The 22,027-nt window shown below is 51.4% G+C and overlaps 1 protein-coding gene across 1 annotated transcript in view; it reads left to right on the forward strand.

The window, feature by feature from the left end:
* The first annotated feature begins 773 nt into the window (after nucleotides 1-773).
* Nhsl3 (NHS like 3) overlaps nucleotides 774-22,027 on the forward strand; it is a 29,804-nt gene continuing 8,550 nt past the window's right edge. The window contains exon 1 of the mRNA XM_026406849.2: nucleotides 774-999. Within this exon, the coding sequence (XP_026262634.2) occupies nucleotides 774-999 (226 nt within the window). The remainder of the gene's footprint in view (nucleotides 1,000-22,027) is intronic.

Genomic DNA, 22,027 nt, shown 5'->3' on the forward strand with positions numbered 1-22,027 from the left:
AGCTTCTCCAGTCACAATTCTCACCTGTCCCAAGATCCACCTTAATTAATTAGTGCTGAGCATTTCATGGGAAATCGTAACCCAGGCGCTGGTGTCCTGGGAAATCAAAGCCCAGAGGAAGGGTAAACTGAGGAAGTATCATCCTCATCCTAGCCACCCAAGAGTGAAATTGGAACCCAGAAGACTGAGGATTGTTGGAGCCTGGGGGAAGGTGTGGTGAGGGAGAAAGGGGAAATCTCCTGGGTGCCCATCTCTTCCGAACCAAACTCGGAATTCTAGGCTCTCCTGGGTCCAATCCCCGCATTTCGCTTCCAGTTCCCTGAGCCCTTCCCCCTCATCCGCAGGTCCGCACCACCCTGTTCGGAACCCAGCACCCTTCGGGCCGCCTCCGGGACAGACCCTCAGTTCCGCCCCCTCTGGGACCCGCCCCGCGACCCCGCCCTCCCGGGCCCCCGCGGAGCGCTGCACTCGGGGCTCTGGGGACCACCTCCTCTCCGGACCGGACCTCACCCTCCCGGGCCCCGCGGTGGCGGGGAGGGGCAGCCGGCAGCCGCTCCCGCCCCGCGGCCGCTCCCTCCTCGGCTCTTCCCTCCCGGCCGCTCCGCGCCCCGCCCGCCGCCCGGCCGGCCCCTCCCGCGCCGCCCGCTCCCGCCGCGCTCGCTCGCCTCCGCCGCCCAAACTTTTCTCCGGGCGCGTCTCCCCGGCCGCCGCCCCCGCGCATGGGCGCAGCGCCGCAGGGGGCCTGACCCCCCGCCAGGTCCGCCACCCGCGCCATGGCGGCCCGCGCGCCCCCAGCCGCACCTGCGGCCGAGGAGCCGGGGGGCCCGGGCGGCCCCCCGCGCAGGAAGAAGTCCCGCTCCGGCCTCCGCCGCGCCTTCAGCTGGCTGCGGGGCAAGCGGCGCAAGAAGAAGGCGGCGGGGGCGGAGGGCGCCGAGCCGGCAGTCTCTCGGGCCAAGAAGGCGGACGACAAGGCCAAGAGGGCCAAGGGCAAAGGCCGAGGTAAGGCGGCCGGGCACCTGGGCTGAGCACCGGGAGGCGCGGAGCGTGCGGCCGGGTGGCTCTGCTGGGGTCCGCGGTGTGTTGGAGGGGTGACCGCCTAGACACTGATGCTGGGGGAGCGGAGAGTCCAAGGCTCAGGCCACTGCCCCAGTCCTGCGCCGCTCTCCACTCGAACTGCCCCCTCCGAGGGGAGAGGAACCCCCGTCCCCACCACCATCAGCGACTGGGGCAGGGATCCCCTGATTTAAGCAGGAAGTGCTGGCCGCCCGGCTCCGGGCGGAGAGGCAATTCCCCCTCCCGCAGGCTCACCCAGGTTCTGTCCTCTGCTGAGTCAGGGGGTCAGAGACTTGACTTTGGCCTGAGGCCAGCGGGAGAGGCAGGTGGCCTTGGGTCTCAGGCGGGGGTCCCTCTGGGTCTGGAAGGTTGGCTGTAAGCTAAAGGAGAGTGTCTGCCCGCCAGGTGGATCTGGATTTCTAAACCCGTGGGACCCAGCTTGGAGTCTAGCATGCCTTAGGTTGTTAACAGTCTTAGCTTTTTCCTCCCGCGCACCCTCCCCCTTCCCACCCTCACCTGGGCCAAACCGCAAACATCTACCTCCCGGGGTGGTGAGCTCACCATCTGGGAACCTGCGGCCCCTCCCCATCACTCCTTCCCCCAGCCCAGGTAGCGACTTGCTAGTGTTGAAAGTGAGCTTCCATATCAGGGAAACTGAGGCCCAAGCTCAGGCTGTACCTGAGAAGTATACCCGGTCTGGGGTGTGTGCTTAAAATAGAAAAGCTATTTCCCAATCTTTCTGAGTTTGAGCCCCTGGGCTCCCCCTCTGGACTTATGAATGGGCAACAGAGAGAAGGGAGAACTGGCCTGGCCCATCCCTGCTAGGGTCACTTTATTTTTGGCCTTTACTTGTCCTTTCCTCGTTTCCCCAGTTCTGCCTCGTTTCCCCAGTTCTGTCTTACATTTGAGGGGGAGTGTTTCAGTCTGTGCAAGAGGGTGGGGCTCCCTTGGGGCTTGTCATCCTTGAAAGTCTACCTTTCCTATACTCTTGCTTTAGTGCTGGGGTGAGGAAATGGCGGGGTGTTTGCGCCCATTCCATTCTTCTGTGTACCCTCCCAATGTCCTTTAACTACCTCCTTTGGAGGAGAATTAGAAGGAACACTTTAGGGGTCAGGAAGAGGGTGGAAAGCCTCTTGTGTGATTGCATCCGGCCTGATCTTCCTTTTGGATAAGGGCCCTGCTCCCCTGCGGCCCATCCACAAATAGAAGCCAGGGCACTGGGGCTGGGATGGCTGGGCCAAGCCCTGAGGGAAGGTTTGGGTGACTGATGGATGTTTCCTCTGCAGCCCTAACAGGAGGGGGTCTATCCCAGTGTTGCCTCACTGGGATTCAGCATGAAGTCATCTCCATTTCACTTAAAAGGACAGGGGTCAGAATTGCAGCTGCATGGATTGTGTTCAGATGGTTGGGACTGGCAGGCAGATGGTTAGTGCACTAGTGGTATAAACAGGACAGTGGACTAGGAGGCTAGGCTGGAGGCAGGGGGCTGGAAATGCTGAGTCTGAGTTTGGGGGTCATTGGGTCAATGGCCAGCCTCCCTCTGCCTTGTGTTTGGTATCAGGTGGCTCTGGGCTTTCTGGGCAGCAGGTCAGCCTGACTGAGTCCACGTGCAGGGGCCACACCCTTTGCCCTTAGCTGTTGTTTCCCCAGGTCTGGAGGCGGCCCCAGGTATGGCTGAGGGAAGTCCCTTTCCCTTTTGCTCCAGCCTCCTATTATTCCAATTGTTTCCTTGTCACTTTCCTGGCCCAGCTTCTTTTCTGTTTATTAAGAGAAAAAATCCGATCTCTCTAATCTCCACTGGCACCCCTGGCCAGGAAGGGGAAGCCTGAAGAAGTCTTAACTCTTTCAGTGAGAAAGTTCAGAGTAGAGATTGATTGGGAGAGGTGAGAAGCAGGGACACACGAAGACCCCCAGGATGTCAGATATCAAGGGCATTTTCCCCTCCCTCCCTTCCTTCCTTCCTTCTTTCCTTCTTTCCTTCCTTCCTCTCTCTCTCTCCCTCCCCCTCCCTTTCCCCCCCACCCCACCCCAGGTGCTTAACCAACCATTGAGCTACAACTCCAATCCTTTTTATTTTTTATTTTGAAACAGTTCTTTCACAGTTGCTTAGGACCTTGCCGAGTTGCTGAGGCTGGCCTTGAATTTGTAATCTTTCTGCCTTAGCATTCTGAGTTGCTGGGATTACAGGTGTGCACCACCACTCTCAGCTAGAAAAGAGGAAATCTGTCTGATACTTATTGATTATTCTGATTTGTCAGGAGACTTTTCTCCATTATTTCTCCTTTTTTGTTTTGGTACTAGGGATTGAACCCAGGGGCTGTTAACTACTGAGGCATACCCTCAGCCCTTGGGTTATTTAGAAACAGGGTCTCACTGAGTTGCTTAGGGCCTGAGTTTCTGAGGCTGGCTTTGAACTCGAGATCTTCCTGCCTCAGCCTCTGAGCCACTGAGATTACAGGTGTGTGCCACAGCACCTGGCATCCATTATCCCTTCTCTTTTTTGTGGTGTTGGGGATTGAACCCAGGGCCTTGTTTATGCAAGGCAAGCACTCTACCAACTGAGCTATATCCCCAGTCCCTCCATTATCTCTTGAGATCCCATTTGTAGGTGGAAAAACAGAGGCTCAGGGACAGTGAGTGAGTGATTTGATCAAACTGAGATTTAAACCCAAATCATCTGCCTCCAAAACTGCTATGATTTGCATGACTCTCTTAAGAACCTAGAGCGGGAGTAAGACTCAAAGATCTTCTTTTCCAATTCATTCTGTAGATGAGAAACAGCCCAGAGAAAAGTGAAGGAGGGCTGGGGATGTGGCTCAAGCGGTAGCGCACTTGCCAGGCATGTGTACGGCCCCGGTTCGATCCTCAGCACCACATACAAAGATGTTGTGTCCGCCGAGAACTAAAAAATAAATATTAAAAAAAAATTCTCTCTCTCTCTCTCTCTCTTTTAAAAAAAAGTGAAGGAACTTGATAGAGTGGGAGGGTATCAGAATCAGACAAATGTGAGTTTAAAATTTTGGCTCAGCTACTAGGATGTTGACATTGTCCTAGCGTCCCATGACATTGGACAAGCAACTTCTCTGTGAACTCTGATTCCATTACTGTCTCATGGGGAAGAGAGAGGACTTTCTCCTAGGGGTGATCCTCTGGACATTGTCTTGATGGGTCTGTGACCTTTTTATCTTTCCCAGATTATCTCAGGAGAGGATATGAAAATTATATGAAAGTCATTGTTGAAATGCAAGGGTTTGCTATTTTTGTGTTTAAGTTTGCTTTTATAGGGTGTAAGTTTAGTCACCTGAGCTCTAAGAACCGATTGAAGTCGTGGTTGCTGAAGCTGACAAGAACAATTCTGCTGTCCCTCTCAACTACTTGACACTGGCAAGTTATTCCTCCCTCCAAACCTCATCTTTCTTATTTGTAAAGTAGGGATAATAAATCCTGCTTTATTGGGTGTTTCAAGGATCCAGTTAGATTATAGACATGGAAGTGCTTTGTAAACTATGGATTATGATCCAGATGGTAGCAGTTTTCCACTGTTCTGGTGCTGAGGACCCGAGCATTAGTTAAGCTCATCCTGGTCCATGTTTGGAAAATAACTCACTTGGTTATACCTCAGATACCTGGTGATGGTTATTACTAAGGTGGATACACAGAAGGTGAAGTCTTATCTTCGTTCTTCTGGAAGACTTGGACATAATAAAAAGTTAAAAACAAATACACGGGGATCCATATTTTCCAGAAATATCACCTGGACACTAGACAAGTGTGTGGGGAGGAAGTGTTTCTGGGACCGGTGCCAGGACTGGGGCCCAGCAGATAATCCAGAGGAGGCTTTCTGGAGGAGGTGAGCAGGGTGTGGAAGAAGGCTAATTTGTAGGGGAAGAGAAGTAATAGGAAGGCCGTTCCATGCCAGACAGAGGCCAGACATTTTCCTTAACAGTCTTCCCTTATCCTCACAACAACCTGGGAATTAAGCAACCCTCAGAGGATGCAAGAAAGTTGCTCAAGGTCACTCAACTTTGTGTATTTGAAAAAACATAGTATTCTTCATTTTGCATTGTCAGACATTGATCAAGGAGATGAGACTACCTGAGGACAAGACAAGCAAGGTCTTTGCCCCTGTGGAAGTGGTGTGCAGCATTACAATGACAAGTCTTTTTGTCTCCAAAGGCCACATTGCCCAAACAAAATAATATGATGTTAGATGATCCCAGTGACTTGGGAGGCTGGGGCAGGAGGTTCCCAAGTTTGAGGCTAGCCTGGGCAACTCAGCAAGACCCTGTCTCAAAAAATGAAAAGGGCTGGGGATGTAGCTCAGTGGTTAAAGCATCCTTGGGTTCAATCCCCAGGACTGGGGCGCGGGAGGATTAGATGAGTTTCTGACTGTGGAACTTGAACAGGACCAGCTTTGGGGAAGGGGTGTGTACCCTCTCAAGTGTTCCTCTTGGGCAGTGGCTGAGGGATAGGAGTGCGGATGGCTCTGATATTGAGAATTCAGAAGCCACCTTGTCAGGCTCAGCAGACTTAAGCCCATGAACTTACTTAAGCCTCCCCAAGTTCCCTCTGGCCATTCACTGGGGGATCACTGTCCTTGACATGGAATTTTGAAAAGAGCCAAGTCTGAGTTCTGCTCTGCTGTTTGACCTTGGATAAGCCTACCCCATTCCCAGCCAGACATGCCTTGGCCCTATCTTGACATGGATGGAGTTTAAGGGCCTCTGAGACTCCTTGTAGTTCTTGGAATCTCTGGGGTTGAGAGTAAGCTGGAGGAGCAAGCTCATAGGGGTGAGTAAGGGGGTGGGAACTGTATCTGGGAAAGGAGAGCCAGCCAGACAGGAGGTGGCCTGGATGTCACAGGAAGGTGGGTAAGGAGAGTCTAGCAAAAACAAGTGCCTATATAACTCTGAAGCAAAGTGAAGATCTAAAGTCACTTTGAGTAAGGGGCACTTTGTCTGAGGTCAGATGGTATCTGATTACCTTTCAATAAACACTGTATTTTCACATTCTGTGGCTTTGCGTGTGCTATTATCCTATTTATTATTATGGTACTGGGTTCAGGGGCACTCTACCTATTTTGAGACAGGGTCTCGCTAAATTGCCAAGGTTGGCTTTGAACTCATAATCCTGCCTCCCAAGTTGCTGGGATTATAAGTGTGCACCATGGTGTCTAGCTTGCCTTCACTTCTCTGTCCAGTGAACTACTAATTCCTCGAGGCCCAGCTCCAGTGTCCTCATGTCTGTGATACTACTAGGGAAATTACTGCCGTCAGAATCTAGAGCAGGGTGCTTAAAGAGATTTGGAGTTGGAGCTGGGTTTGGTAGGTCATGCCTGCAATCCCAGCAACTTGGGATGCTGAGGCAGGAGGACCACAAGTTTGAGGCCAACCTGGGAAACTTAATGAGACCATGTTTTAGTAAGAATATCTTGGGGCTAGGGATGTGGCTCAAGTGATAGCACACTCGCCTGGCATGCGTGAGGCACTGAGTTCGATCACATAAAAATAAATAAGTGAAATAAAGGTATTGTGTTCAACTACAACTAAAAAAAAAACCCAATAATATCTTTTATTTAATAATAAAAAACAGGGTGCTGGAGGATGTTGCAGTGTAGTTCAGTGGTACAGTGCCCTCAGGTTCAATTTCTTGTACCATAAAAAAAAATAAATAAATAAAATAAAATTTGGGGTTGGGCAGTATTGTTTTTTGTGGTCACCACCTTCTTGAGTAGGGACATCTCAGTATGTTAGCCTGAGGCTTGGATCAGTGTAATGAGGGCAAGCTTACCTTTGCTATAGAACACATCCAATAGTAGAGTAGCGTCCATAGAAGAGTCTGGGGTTCCTCAACAAGAATGTGGGGCTGGGGATGTGGCTCAAGCGGTAGCGCGCTCGCCTGGCATGCGTGCGGCCCGGGTTCGATCCTCAGCACCACATACCAACAAAGATGTTGTGTCTGCCGAGAACTAAAAAATAAATATTAAAAAAAAAACCAAAAAACAAGAATGTGACAGGGAGGCTATTCTGCCCATCTCCTCCTGGCCCCATGAGACAGGTCTGCCTTAGATCCAGACAGGAGATGGAACCTTATTCATTTCATAACTACTAAGGGCCCACTATGTGTCAAGTACTGTTCTGGGGATGAACAAGAGAGACAAGGTCCCAGTCCTCACGTACCTCACAATTTGAGATACTGAACAAGTACTTAAGGGTCAAAAAGTATGACCAAAGAGGAAGCACAGAGATGGCTACCCTGCAGCAGTGATACAAGATAGAGTTGAAGGATGAAGGGAAGCTGGAGTCCAGAGACCTGCAGCACTAGAATCAGGCAAGTGGCCCGTGGGGTCGGGGGGGCTGGCTGGCTGTCCGCCGTGCTGTGGGCACAGGGATCTCCATCTTCACTATCTGGATATCCTGAAGGCTGGAGTTGGCTCTTCACTCGCCCCTGCTCAGCACAGGACCTGGCACTTAAGTGGCTTTGGGCGATAGGTGGGTGATCTAATATGGGCTTCCAGAGTAAGGTCATCTGTGGATCCTGGATGCTGAAAGTTCATGTCATTGAGGCCAGAGGAGGGAATGACTTGCTCAAGGTCACAGTGTCCAGCCTTAGAGGTGAAACAGGAGCTCACAGCTGCCAGGTGATTTCAGCTTCCTCTCTCCTTTGTTCAAACTTCAAACAGAAGAGCCCTTCCCAGAGAGGTGCCTCTGCCAGGGGTGGGAAGAGCCTGAAGTGGAGGCCAGCCCCACCCCCAGATACCTTGGGGCCTTGTTCAGTTTTCTTCCTCCTCGCACTCCAGCTCTCTTCTGGAAATCCCCTCAGTGTGCTCTACTCCACTGTCCCCCCCACCCTGCAAGTCTCCACAGCAGGGTTGCCAGCAGGGTTTGCTGAACTGGGGTGGGCAAACCCTGTGGCCAGAAAAATCTACACCCTGTTGTCAGCAGGCAGCCGGGCAGAGCCTCACCTTACCTCTGCCCCTTGGAAATCCCCTCTTCCCAAACCCTCAAAGCCCTCTCAGCTGCTCTTGGCCTGTCACATGCTGAAGAAAACTAATGAGAGGAGGCATTGTATATTGTTTGGGCCCCAGTGAACATGGTAGGGTGGGGAGAGCGGGTACACACACCTTCTATGTGCAGACCCCCAGGCCACTTCCAGCTCCTTGGTAGACCTGGGGAAAAAACTAGGTGGGAAGCAGTTTCCTCAGATAGAAGGAGTGAAATCTCAGTCCTCCTCCCGCATTGTTATCCTCACTCTACTTTGTGTTCCTTGTGTTCCACTGACCCTAGGGGCTGGTTCAGCAATGGACTATCAGTGCCACTCAGGGGTCCCCAGCTCTGCTTGGTGTGGAAGGGCAATAGAGACAGCTTAGCTTATTCAGGGTTTTAAGGCCAAATCTTGTGGCAAAGTGCATGATTCCTTGGTCATTTCAGATGACCAAGTCAGGCCTCCTCACTGCTTAAGTAGTGAGGTGGGAGGCGGTTCAGGCCTCTAACCTCAGTGACTTGGGAGGCTGAGGCAAGAGGATCAAGGCCAGTCTGAGCAACTTAGGAGACCCTGTCTCAAACATTAAAAAGGACTGGCGATGTAGCTTAGTGCTGGAGTGCCTCTGAGTTCAATCCCCAGTACCAAAAAAAACGAAAGAAAGAAAATGAGAGAAGCTGTTAGACCATTACCACTAATCCCAAGAGGATCACAAGGCACCTGAGCCTCATCAAGAGGCTCCCTATACAGCCTGTCCCATGCCCTGGGCCATGGGCAGTACTCCATCTTCAGGATCTGGGGCAGGCACTGCCTTTGCAGTGAAAGTACTTATGTGCCATCTTTACCACCTCCACCATTATGCAAGTGCCACTATTGCTTCTATACCTAGTATACAAATCCTATCATTTCACTTCTTTCAGCTTCTAGGCAACTCTCAAGACATACCTACTATGTGCTGGTCACTAAGGAGCGAGCTAATCCTTGTCTATAAGGAAACTCTTCTGGTTGGAAAGGCAGATACCAAAATAAACTGAAGTCTTGAGGCAAAGGCTGGGGTGGTGTCACAGAGGTCTGATCAATACTGCATAAGAGGACAGCACTAATGGGTGCATAGGGAATGCAGCCAGGGGAGAGGAGTGCATGGGGGAGAGTGTCAAGCAGGGCCATGAGGATGAAAAGGCATCTTCCAGGCAAAGGTACAAGAGGAGACAGCAGGTGTACCCTAGAGAGTGGCAAACAGTTTTGTGTGGTTGGAGTTCTGAGAATGAGGACAGTATGGTTAGTGATGAGGCAGAGTTGGTGGGTAGGGGCAAGCTCCTGCAAGGCTTCTGGTGGCCAACACCCCTGCTACATTCTAAATAGCTTTCAAGACTCTTTGCTTATCTGTTCTCACTCAATTCATGCAAAGGGATTTGTACTTTGCCCTTGGGTGTTTCCTCTGTTCTCCCATACCACCTGTCCCTTTAAGGGCCTCAGTTTCCCTATCTATAAACAAAGATAATTGAACTAGCAGATCTGTAAAGTCTCCCCCATCTTTGATACTGGAACCCCTTTTAAAAATATTTATTTATTTTTTAGTTGTAGTTGGACACAATACCTTTATTTTGTTTGTTTATTTTTATGTGGTGCTGAGGATCAAACCCAGAGCCTCGAACATGCTAGGCTCTACCTAGCGCTCTACCGCTGAGCCACAACCCCAGCTTATGGAACCCCTTTTTTCTATGCAAGTTGAAGAGACCGTGGTACCCTGTGTATGGTATTTTCTATGGATAATTAAATGCCAGCCCTTGAGGGACTGCACTGTTGTCAACCTCAGACTTTTAGCAAGAGGCTTCAGGGAGAGTTGGGGTCAACTTTGACTCTTCCATTTTGCAGGGGGGGAACAGAGTATTATGGAGCCCCTGGGCATAAGAGGCAGCAATGGTATAATGGAGGGGCTTGCCCAACTGGCAGAAAGTATGAACCATGTAGGGACTAGAACCATACAGGGGCTAGAACTCGGTCCAGCATTCTCTGTTACACTATGCTGCCCCTAGTTAGAGAGACTGAGCATAGTGATGGAAAAGGAGAGTCTCTGACTAGGCTATGAGGCCTTAAATAGGTTCCCCAGCAGAAGGGCACTTGTGAAGACAGGTGGGAGCCTTAGGTAGCCTGGAAGGCTTTTAGAAGAGGTAAGGTTTTGTCTGGGTTTTGAAAAACAGACTTGTGTAAAGGGAGATGAGTGAGGGGCACAAAGCTCCACAGATGCATGCAGAGACGGGTGATTTCACTCATGTTTACCTGTAAGCTGTGTTACACAAACAAGTCAACTGTATATCTGGGCATACACATAACGAACACAATTGCACAGTCATACTGATATACAAAAGCATATTTATAACATTTATAACAACACATTTATAACATACACACACAGGGAGAACGTTACTTAAATACACAAAAGTCAGTCATCTGCAGCCACCATGAGAGAGATAGTCACATATGTAAGACATGAAAAAAGGCTCCATTACATGGATATATTCATAGATGATTAGAGATGTACCCTCATGTTCAGGGTCACAGATGTATGACCACATCACATTCAAGCACACAATTACACAAAAATGTCATTACTGCTCTCCTCCAGGGTGGTGTAGGGACATAAATGAGGTAAGAGGTGACAGCCTGGAGCAGTGGGTATTGGAGTCAGTCTGGGTTTGAATTCTGGCCTTGTAGCTTAATGACTTCAAGGAGCCTCAGTTTCCCCACCAGTAAAGTGGATATGATAAAAGTATCCACCTTACGAAATTGGTTTTTGGATGACATAAAAGTAGTGCATACAAGTAGGTAACAGTGCCTGGCACACAGTGAACATTAAAAGGATGCTGCTATTATTTTGAATACAACTACTGAGACACAATTGGATATATTTGTACACTCATGCATGCAACACTCACGGGTTGGTGGCTGGTGGGCCTTAGTAGCAGAAAGGCTCCGGACCCCGCCTGCTAGTTCTCCCAGCTCCAGTGCAGTCCCCAGAGAGGCGGCCCTCGGGTTGGGAGAGCTGGCTATCCACCTGCCCCAACTGGACCTGCCGATTCTTTCCCGGAGCGTTCAGGGCGGGGCGGATCAGCAGGTCTCCCAGGTACCAGGAGGGGCGGAGCTGACGGGACGCGCGCCAGGCCCCGCCCCTCCTTCAGGCCCGCCCCCGTCCTGGCCATTGGCCGCAGAGCTCGGGGGCGTGGCTGAGCTGGGGCTGGGGGCGCCCGAGTGGCAGCCCGCGCGTCTCGCTGCCTCCCTCCCGGGGCTGCGGGCCCGGCCGCCGGGCTGGCTGGGCCGCGCTCGGGTTCCCGCGCCGGCTCCCGCGCCCACCATGGGTAACTCGCACCACAAGAGGAAGGCCCCCAGCGGCCCCCGGGCCCGCAGCTTCTGGCGGTTCGGGAGGTCGGCTAAGCGGCCCGCAGGTAGGGGGTGGGGGCGGGGCTGGCGGGGAGGAGGGTCTTTGCGGCAGCGGTCGCCACCGCTGCTGCCCCCTCCTGGGGCCTGGTGAGCTTGAGTGGGGGGCCGGGAACCCCCGCGCAGACCCCACCCCTTACATGTACTCGGAGACATGTATACAGTGATACCTACCGGCGGGCACACGTACGTGTTCACATTTTTCATGGTCGCACACACACACTCTGATGTATGGGCATGCAGGGACGAAAAACAATCACACACCCACCCGCGCTTTATCGCGGTAGGAGACAGATCTTGAGACACAGGTACATATACCTATGCATACGGTTTACATGGCCACACGAACTACACCCACGCGCAGATTGAGACACACGGGCACATAAATCAGTCATGTAGGTACAGTTGCCCAGCGTCACGCAGATTCACAGTTGCACAACCGACCAGACTCCCTCGGGCTCACAGGCAGACCCTAGGGCACTACACACTTGTCCCGCAGACCTTAGCCCCCAACAGGCTGAAAGTTTGCAGGAGGGTGGGGAGACAAAGGTGGAGGGGCGAAGCAGGAAACCAGGGGCTGGAGGCTCGGGACCGCCTCCATCTGGCGCGATCGGGAGTCGGACTGGTTCTCTTGGCTCCCTCCCTACCCCCACCGCGTCACCGCGGCCTCTCCCCGTCCCCCAACTCCCGCAGTCCCCGAGGTCGCCGCCGCATCTCCCCCCTTTCAATGCAGCCACTGAGCTGGAACGCAGCAGTCCTCTTCGTCCAGCGTGCTGCGGGATCCCTCCGCGGGTCACATTCCAACCTCCAGGGGTGGGGGATAGGTAATGGGGAAGGCTTCCAACCCCTAAATGGGAGATGGCATTCTTGTTTTCCAACAAAGAACAATTCGGGGTATTCCTGAGAATCCCAAAGGGTCCTGGAGGAGGGGCCATACAGGGTGCTTGTTTTCTCATCTTGTGAATCCAGAGATGGGGGAAGGGCAAAGTGGGGGATCCAAAACCTTACCCCTTCAAGATACAAGCTTTAACAGAGGCAGGTTACATAGAGGTACCTGCTGGTTTGAGGGGGAGAAAGAGATTCTGAGAGGAGGTAGAGTGAAGGGACCCTTGATGTCGTGGGAGAATCCACCCACATATTCCCAGGCTGGCCCACATTCCTAGAGGTCCAGCAACTGAGCCTGATGATCTCACCCCTCCATCAGCCCTGGACATAGGGGGCAATGGAAAGAGCCTGCTCTCAGTGTGGCTCTGGCATAGGGTCTGATGACCTTGGACAGATTCCTTTCACCTTTCTGGACTTTCCTGACTCCTCTGTTCCTGAAATTAGGGAGCCTTAGCATAGATGACTTTGTGGGTCTCTTGCAGTTATGACTAGCCATTTCATGGATGAAGAGACCGAGTCTAGAAAAGAGGGTCTTGTTCAAGGTCATTTGTATAAGGTGATTTGAGCACAAGGAATGATGACCAAACTAACAGGAAAAGGGTTAATTAAGTTGAGGTAGGCTCTCTGAAGAGTCCTCAGAAGGTGGGTGTTGATAGGCTGCAGGAGTTCCCTTCCCTGGCAACCCCAAAGTCCTAGCTGTGCCCACCTGTCTCTGCTTCCTGAATCTGCACTGAGCTGGCAGAGCTGGGGCTGGGCTTTTCATCTGTGCTGTGATGGCTGCTCTGATCTGATGATTTTCTGAGAATCAATTGTGGGCCAGACTTGTGACCATTTGTCAAGGGGGAGAGAGAGAAAAAGAAGGTGTGTTTGCAGTCTTCTACCTGCTGCCCTTGAAGAAGAAACCAGGAATTTCCAGCTACCCTTGTGCACCTCCAGCCCCTGCTGCAACTCAGGGGTCAACTTGGTTTTCATGTGTTCCTAAAAAAACTAGAAAGCATTGTCAAGGCAACATAGAAGGGTAGGAGCTGGGGAATTAATATTCCAGGCTACATTTTAAAAGTTGCTGGGTTGGGATCAGTTTACAAAACTGATTTCGTGATCTTAATCTGGTTTTTAAGTAACTGCAGGATTGGGATTAGTCCTGTATTGTTGATTGAAGGAGAGAACATGGGGGATTCCTTGTAGCTGCAGGGTATGGTCTTGAGAAAAGTCAGGGAATTGGGACTGAGTATGGAGATTGGAGAGGAAAGTAGTTGAGGCATATTCCTTGTCCTGGGAGGAGAAGAGTCTCCACTGTTAATGTAAACTTCAGTCCCTTTGATTTTACTTGTGTTGAGGATTCTAAGGCTTCCCTAGCTTCAGATTCTGCTGCCATAAGCCCATAGGATTGGAGCTTGATTACTTATTCATTTGATTAGTCTGTGAGTGGAGGAGAGAGACGTGTTAGGCAGCTAGAGAGGGCTGTAGTGTACAGCCATAGGGAGCCAGTGAAGGTGTTTGAGCAAGGGTGGAGCCTACAAAAGTGGTGTGTTAGGAAGATGGCTCCAGGGCGGGGGCAGGTGCAGGCACGCTATCCTGAAGTGGGGGTGGAAGCTCAGAGCCTCTTGCAGTAATCCAAGGGAGAGGTGATGAAGAAAGGGCTGATCTGGGGCCTGGGGTGGAGGACTATGGGAGCAGAGAAGAGGGGCAGCTGCAGAGACACTTTGGAGGATGCCGCAGAATTTTTCAGGATTTGGGGTTAATCAGATGTTGGGAGTAAAGACCAGAGGGGGCTGTGAAGGCTCTGTACTCAAGATTGCTTGGCTGGGGGTGGTAGCAGAGTTGTTACTGCAGAGATAAAAATAAGGCCCTGGGTAGCTTGACGCAGTGGCACATTCCTGTAGTCCCAGCTGTTCAGGAGGCTGAGGCGGGGGAATACAAAATTGAGTCTTGCCTGAGCAATTTAATGAGACCCTATCTCAAAATTGAAAATAAAAAGGGGGGGGGGTGAGGGCTGGAGTGTTAGAGCACCCCTAGGTTCAATCCTCAATAGTGACTCCCCCCCCCATAAAAATAAAAGGCTCCATGCTAACCCTTTTCATTAATTCATTTGTCTTCAAATAGTTTAACAAGTGAAAAGCTATTATTCTCCTCATTTTACAGATGAGGAAGCTAGAGCGCAGGGAAGTAAAGTTACTTGCCCAAGGACACACAGCAAGGAGATGACAGAACTGTGATTCAAATCCAAGCTTGTCATATTATAAAGCCTGTGCCTCTAGCCAGTTTAGGGATAGATGATTTCATGTTGTGATTTCTCAGCCTGTAGATCCTCTGGGCAAAGAAAGCCTGAGACCGGGGCATTTGAGCCCTGAGGAGCACCCAAGTGTCAAGCACAGTGGGAGAGAACTGGAGTCTAAAACCCTGAAGCCTTCAAGGGCTTAGACAGGGAACTAGTGGGAGGGGAAATAAACCAAGATCCTAGGAAGGGTTGACTCCTCCCCTGATCCAGTGCTCTGGGAGGGGAAAGAAGGGTCAGGGTGGATGAGGTGAGTACTTGCCCTTTGCTAGAAAGACACTGTGACCTGCTAGGGTTGTTTGGCCGTGGTTCTCAGGAGTTCAACCCAGCTCCCCCCCCCCCCATGTCAGCTGGGCACTTGGTCTTAGGCAGGTTGGGGAAATGGTGGAGGATATGAATTGGGAACCCAAGGAGAGTCACCCTGATATCACAATTCCTGTGCATTGTATTAGAGGTTTACCCACAGGGTCTTTCTCCTAGTTGAATTTATGTTCCCATCTTGCAGATGGGAAGGCTGAGGAAAGGGACTGGTAAAGTCAGCCTCTTTGGATTTTTTTCCATCTTTCACCCTGCATCTAGACCTGGAGGGCCTTAGGCTTTGGTAGGTTTCACAGCTGAGAGAAGGTCCTATCTCTCGCACCCCAATGTCTCTTCCTCTTCCTTGGGGGAGACTTGTGACCAGATGTGTGTGATATCAGGGCTTGCTTGTGGGAGCCCTGGGCTTCCAGATAAGGAGCTTAGCTCTCTTTGATCTAAGTAATCAGTGATAAGTTGAACTCCGTTGCTGCCCCAGCCCCTGACTGTAAGTGGGGAACCATTGCCCTCCTTCTAGAAACAGTTATATATGCAGAGGGCTCTTTGGCATTTTTTTTTTTAAGAGAGAGAGAGAGAATTTTTAATATTTATTTTTTAGTTCTCGGCGGACACAACATCTTTGTTGGTATGTGGTGCTGAGGATCGAACCCGGGCCGCACGCATGCCAGGCGAGCGCGCTACCGCTGAGCCACATCTCCAGCCCTGGCATTTATCTCTCTAAAAGCCTTCTACAACACAGGTGGAGAAACCGAGGGCCAGAAAAGGACATTACCTGGCTCAGGGTCAAACTCTAATTAGAGGCAGTGAGAGGTGGGTGCAGGATGAAGTAGTAGCAGTACAAGTTCAAGAACAGCCTGGGCAACTTAGTGAGACTCTGTTTCAAAATAAAAAACAGACTGGGGACATAGTCAGTGATAGAGTGCTTGTGTAGCTGTGGGTTCAATCCCCAGTCCCAGAAACAAATTAAAAAATGAAAATAAGCTGGATGCTGTGGCACACGGCTGTAATCCCAGCTACTTGGGAGGTGGAAGCTAGAGGATTGCAAGTTGGAGGCCAGCTGGGGCAATTTAGTGAGACCCTGTCTCAAAATTAAAAACAAAACAAAAAAAAACAGGACTGGGAATCTAGCTCAGTAGTAAAGAGCCCCTGGATTCAATCCCCAGAATCAAAATGGCAGTGAGCTCAAACTAGGTCTTGTGATTCCCAGGGCTGTGAGATTTGTCTGGTCTGGACGTAGAATTCCTTCCTTCCCAAACAGGGTCAGGACTGCCAGATTAGGTGAGGTCACTAAGGGAAGATAGGGAACTGCTGTTGAATGTCCCTTATCAGGCCTTTATCTTAATGGTCCTTAACTCCACTTGAGATTTGGAGAAGCACTCTGGAAGTGGGCGGGAGGGGGGCTACAGGTGGCACTGGAAGAACATGGTTTGCAGCCAGTTAGAACTGGGCTCAAATCCTGACTCTGCCATTACTAGTCTAGTGACTTTGGATAAATCACTGACCCTTTGGGAGTGCCTCTGTATGGTGAGGGCCACTGAATGAGACCATCTGTGTCTCTCAGTTGGTTTTCTGGAGACGCCAGTTTGTTGTTGCTGTGTTGTTAAGTGGAAAGGTCTTTTTCCTGCCTTCATTCCCTGGACCGGCAGAGGCTCACTCTGATAGGACACTTTGAACTTGCTCTTGGTTGTAGGGTTTTCTTTAGCTTTTTCAGGCACTCTGTGAGGTGGGTGTTCATGAGATAACTGTGGCCGAGAGAGGCTGATTTATTAAGGCTTGGAGTCCACATCTCCTGAGTCCCAGCCCTTCCTCTCCTAACTTCATGGTGGCTGCCTCTCTGGCATCCATAGAATGGGAATAATCATGCCTTGAAGGAACAAAAGAAAGGGCTTTGGAAAATCAGAATTGTGCCCTGGCCGAAAGGGATTATTATGTCATTGTTGGGAGCAGATGCTGGCCTGGAAACTCATTACCACATTTATTAATATTATTATAGCTAATTCCACCCTGCACTACTGCCGTTTCCCTCAGGGCACCCTGTGGGATGGGATCCTCCGCTCCCTGCTCCAGGCACTCCCTGCCCCCCAATATTTACCTTAGAACCGGCCTGGCCTGTCAGCTCTGCCCCCGCTGGGTGGAGCTGGACAAGGGAGGGGAGGGGGAGTCCCCTGATGTAGAAGTGGGGTTCAGGACTTCCCCTTCTTATGCCAGGGAGGAGACTGAGGCTGTGGCCCCCTTTACCCATTCACTTTCTTAGACTCAAGACAACTAAGGCATTTGGAGCGAGACTCAGGGTTGAATGTGGGATCCGCCACTTCCTGGTTAGGTGACCTTGAGCAAGCCAGTCACTTTCTCTTGGTGCTCTTTTGTAAAAAGGAAACTCCACTTATACCTTTGGGATAGTAGAAGAGAAAGTGCCCCTTCTACCTGAGAGTTTCTTACGCTCATTTGCCTTTGCCTTGCCTCAGGGGGAGTAAAACCCATGGATGCTCTTGGTTCTGTTCAGGGTTTCCTCTAGAATGTGTGACCTGAGGAAACCCTGGCCTTCATGTGGAAGGAAACCCTTGGCTTTCATGTGTCCACCAGTATAGTAAGGGGTTGAGCGGAAAAGCCTCTGAGCATTCTGACTTTTGGCTGGAGGGCTGGCCTGGGGCAGTAAAGACCAGGCCTGGTGCTGGCAAGTTGGCCATGAGGGTCCCAGCTCCTGAGCAAGGCCACCTGGACAGTTATGCCCTCCCCCCTCATTCCTCTCCCCTGAGTCAGGCTGGCCTGCCTGTGGGTGCGCCTCCCCCACCCTGAGCTTTGGAATGGGGCAGGTTGAGGCCTCACCCCATGGAGGATGTTGCCAAGACTGTGTGTACGCATGCGCATGCGGCTGGTGTGTGTGGGGTGAGGGACACAGGGGCTCCATCTCTGATTGCTCCCTGTCCCTAGGCTCAGGAAAGCCCCTGGGTGGTGGGTACACATGCTTGTCTTCCTGTACATACAGCCACTTGGGCCCTGTGGGTGTCTATGCAGTTGCCTAAGTGGATGAAGAGGGTGTAGCCTGGGTGTGCTTTGTGGGTGTATTTCTGAGCTCCACCTTTGGAGGTGGCCCCAGTGGGACATTAGAGGTGCACGCCCCTATACCCGCTCAGGGACTGTATCTGATCTCAGGAGCTTGCCTGGGTGCTCCTTGGTGTGCCTGGTGCATTGGGGGTTGGCCACAAGTAGAGTGCCTTCTCAGCACTGGGAAGCCTCCTTCCTCAGGCAGATGTGGGGGCAGAGGTTGCTTGGTGAGCTTCCGTCAAAGCCTTAACCCCAGCCTGCACTCCTGGACTGTACCAAAGCAGAAAGCCATGTGGCCTTGGGCCAGGTCCTTCCATTCTTTGGACATCAAGTTTGTGAGGTGCCCTCCCCCACCCGAGATTCAAGTCACTGAGCACCTTCCTAAGCAAGCACAGGTGTGTAGACCGGTGCCTGGGGTGGCTAAGAGAGGCAGCAGGCTCTGACCAGGCTGTGGGTTGGGACGGGGAGGGACGTTGCTGGAGCAACCAGATGTTATCAAGTGTGAGAGCCTTGGATCTGGCTGTGGAATTTGCAGCTGTGGCCCTGACTGACATATGTGGGCCTTGGACTTCTAAGGGCTAATGTTCCCCCAGTCCCAGCTTAGCCAGAGCTCAGCTCTTTGTTTCCCTATTGAGGGGGAAGCTGGGGGTGACTGCCCTGCTCAGCGAAAGGCTACAGTTTTAGAGCCAGCCAGAGTTTGGGAAGTCACCTAGGTCTCTGAGCCTTACAGATCTGCCATCAGCTACTAGGAGCTTCATGAACCTTCAAGTAACTGCCTTGAAGGGCTGCCCTAAGATCCAGCAGGACAGACAGATGGACACAGTGGCTCCCAATTCCAGCTATTTGGGAATCTGAGGAAGGAGGATCATAAGTTTCAGGGCCAGCCTGGGCAACTTAGTGAGACCCTGTCTCAAAACTAGGAAAAGGGTAATTTGGTGCACAGGAAGGACACTCCTGGGTTCAATCCCCAATACCAAAAACAAAAACAAAAACAAAAAAAGGAAAAAGGATCCATGAGGGCATAGACAGGGTTTTGCTTTCCACCAGTACCTGGCACCATGCCTGGCAGGGATTAATCACCCAGCAAGTGTCGGTCTGCTGCTCTTTTCTGTTTGTGTAAGACTGATAAGTGAGTTGGGTCTGGCCTAAGAGGGGGCATGTGGGGGAAGCAGGTAGTCAAGAAACCTCCAATTAGTAGAAATGATGGAGTTCCTGGACCCCTTCTTTGGGGAGATCAGGTTTGTAGCTGGCATAGTAGACAGCGTGGCTTTTGGATTCAGGTTCTCTGAGTGAAGTGCTGATATCATTTGTGCAATGAAGCCCAGAGTGGGAGCTTTATGGGTGTTTGCCCCTGCTGGTCTCCAGGTCTTCCTCTGTAAAATGGAAATAAAGGTGCCTACTTCTTGGGACTGTTACTAAGAGTTCAGTGATGTAACATATCTACTATCCAGCTCCACAAATATTTGCTCTCCAGAGGGCAAGGGCTTAGCCATGGGTTTGAATGGTCTTAGAGGCGAGCAAATGGGAAAGGAGCTCCAGAGGGGTCTTAGACCTCTAAGGAGTCCAAAAGAGGGCAGGGAGGGAGGGGTATCCTTGGCGAGTTTGGGAAAGAGCATATTATAGTTCACAGAACTTCTCTTTCAGAGTCTCAGCTGCTCTAGAGTTTCCAGGAGGATCCTTTTTGTAAGTGTCTCTACCCAGCTGAAACTCTCATTGACTGACTTCCCAGGCTTTTGGAATGTAACCTGGAGTCTGCTCAGGCCTAGGAGCCCCACCTGACCTGGCTGCTGCCCTCCTCTGCTCTCATCTCCTGCCAGTTTCTCCACACTAGCCTCCTTTCTGTTTGTGGAAGTCCCACTCCTCCTCAAGGCCTTTACATTTGCTGTGCTTGTCTGGAAGGTTCTACCTCCATATCTGCCTTGGCTGGCTCCTCATTTTTCAGGTTTCAGTTCCAATATCCTTTTCTTAGAGGGTTACCACCTCCAATCACAGCTCCTCAGTTTTGTTTTGTTTCAGTTTATTTTTTATTTTTTTGGTACTGGCACTAAACCCAGGGGCGCTTTACCATTGAGCTACATCCCCAGCCCTTATTTATTTATTATTGTTTTTATTATTTGTATTGGGATTGAACCCAGGAGCACTTTACCACTGAGCTACATCCCCAGCCCTTTTTATTTTTTATGTTGATCCAGGGTCTCTCTAAGTTGCTGAGGCTGCCTCAGCCTCCCGAATCATGGGATTACAGGTGTGTGCCACCGCACCTGGCACTCATTAGTTTTTACTACCTAAGTTATATTAGCCTACCTCATTCATGTATTCCTCAAGTATTTACTGAACTCATAGTGTGTATTAGGCACTGATTTAGGCTCTGGGGATGTTCTAGTGAACAAGATAAAGTTATCCTTTGGCTGTATCCCTAAGTACCAGCTTAATATTTACTAACCAAATGAATGGATATAGCATCTTATAAAGAGGATTTGTTGGCCCTTTTTTCTTTTTCTTCTTCTTTTTGGTTCCAAGGATTGAAACAGGGGTGCTCAACCACTGAGCCACATCCCCAGTCCTTTTTTAAAAATACTTTATTTAGAGACAGGGTCTCACTAAGTTGTTTAGGGCCTTGCTAACTTGCTTAGGCTAACTTCAAACTTGTGATCCTCCTGCCTCAGCCTCCCAAACTGCTGAGATTACAGTTGTGTGCCACTGCACCCAGCCCAGCCATGTTTTCATACATAGTCTTGACTTTTGTGTGATGGAGGTAGATTTGAACATGGACTTGACTTGCCTCTTAGTACCTCTCCTCTCTCCATCCCTCCTACCTCTTGACTATTTTACTGACTTTGCCTATGGGCTTTTTTTTGCTAATGTGTTCTCCCTGTCTGGTGATCCAGCACACAATCAGTTAGATCAAGTAGGGCCAGAGGGAAGAATCCTAGACTCAGGGAGCTGGAGGTCTGTGTTTAAATCCTGCCTCTGCTGTGTAACCTTGGAAGTTCTCTGAGCTGTTCTGGGCCTCTGATGACACACTGCCACAGTGGGAAGAAAGTGTGGGGTTGAACACACATATGAGGAGGGGGTTGTTACCAACAGCCACTGTGGTTCTGCTCTGGGCCTCTCCCTGGCTTCCCAGTATGTATTGTGTCCTGGGCCAGATTGTACCCCTCCAGGGGCCTCTGCCCACAGCCTTGCCACTCCCACAAGGCAGCCCTGGGCTCCTTCCTGACTGCTCCATGAACTGAGCTCTTTCCCCAAGGAATTATCCCATCAGCCAGGAGGGCGTGGGGGTGGGCACCATGCCAAGTCTGGTCTGGTAGCCCTTACACCTACCATCTGGCAGCTAGCTGGGCCCTTCGCTTCGCTCTGACTCCTGAATGTTTAGACAGGACTTGGTGGCAGTGTTAGTGATCCCTGCAGGAATCCTAGTCATCCATCCCCCTAGTCATACCCTTTAGTAGAGCAGAGCACCTGCAGTCTTTCCGCCTCAGTTTCCTGGTGTCTCAGCGTCCCTGCACAGGGGGCGGGGTCGGCGAGTAGGCGGGGCCAGTGGTGAAGGTGGGAGGAAGACCTGGAACAGCCCCTCCCCTTCCTCTGCCTGCAGCGGGTGCCGCGGTGGGTTCGCTGGCCGGCACCAGGCAGGCGGGCTTAGTGCTGGGCTGCGGTGAAGGCGCTCCTGGGCGCACGGAGGAGGTTAGAGTAGGGGACACCCCCGAGTGGCGCCCGCAGTCATGGTGGTGTTCCTTGGCCGCCACCTCCCTGCGCTTCTTGAGCTCTTTAAGAAGAAGGGTGAGTGAGTGGGTGTGGCTTGGAGGGGGACGGGAAGGGATCCCCACAGCTCCCTTAGCCAGACTCTTCCCTAGACTGGGGGATCTAGGCCAGGGAGGAGCAGTGGGGTTGGGGCCAGGGCTATTAAGGAGGCCGGAGTCCCCTGTCCGCGGCGTGCCTTTGTCCAGCTGCTTTGTTGCTGCCTTTGTCTGGGCCTGCTTATGCTTGGGAGGATGGACCCGCATCTTCTGACCTTGAAGCCTGCCGCCCTCGGGCCAG

This window comes from Urocitellus parryii, chromosome 11, assembly GCF_045843805.1.
Source record: "Urocitellus parryii isolate mUroPar1 chromosome 11, mUroPar1.hap1, whole genome shotgun sequence".
NCBI lineage: Eukaryota > Metazoa > Chordata > Mammalia > Rodentia > Sciuridae > Urocitellus > Urocitellus parryii.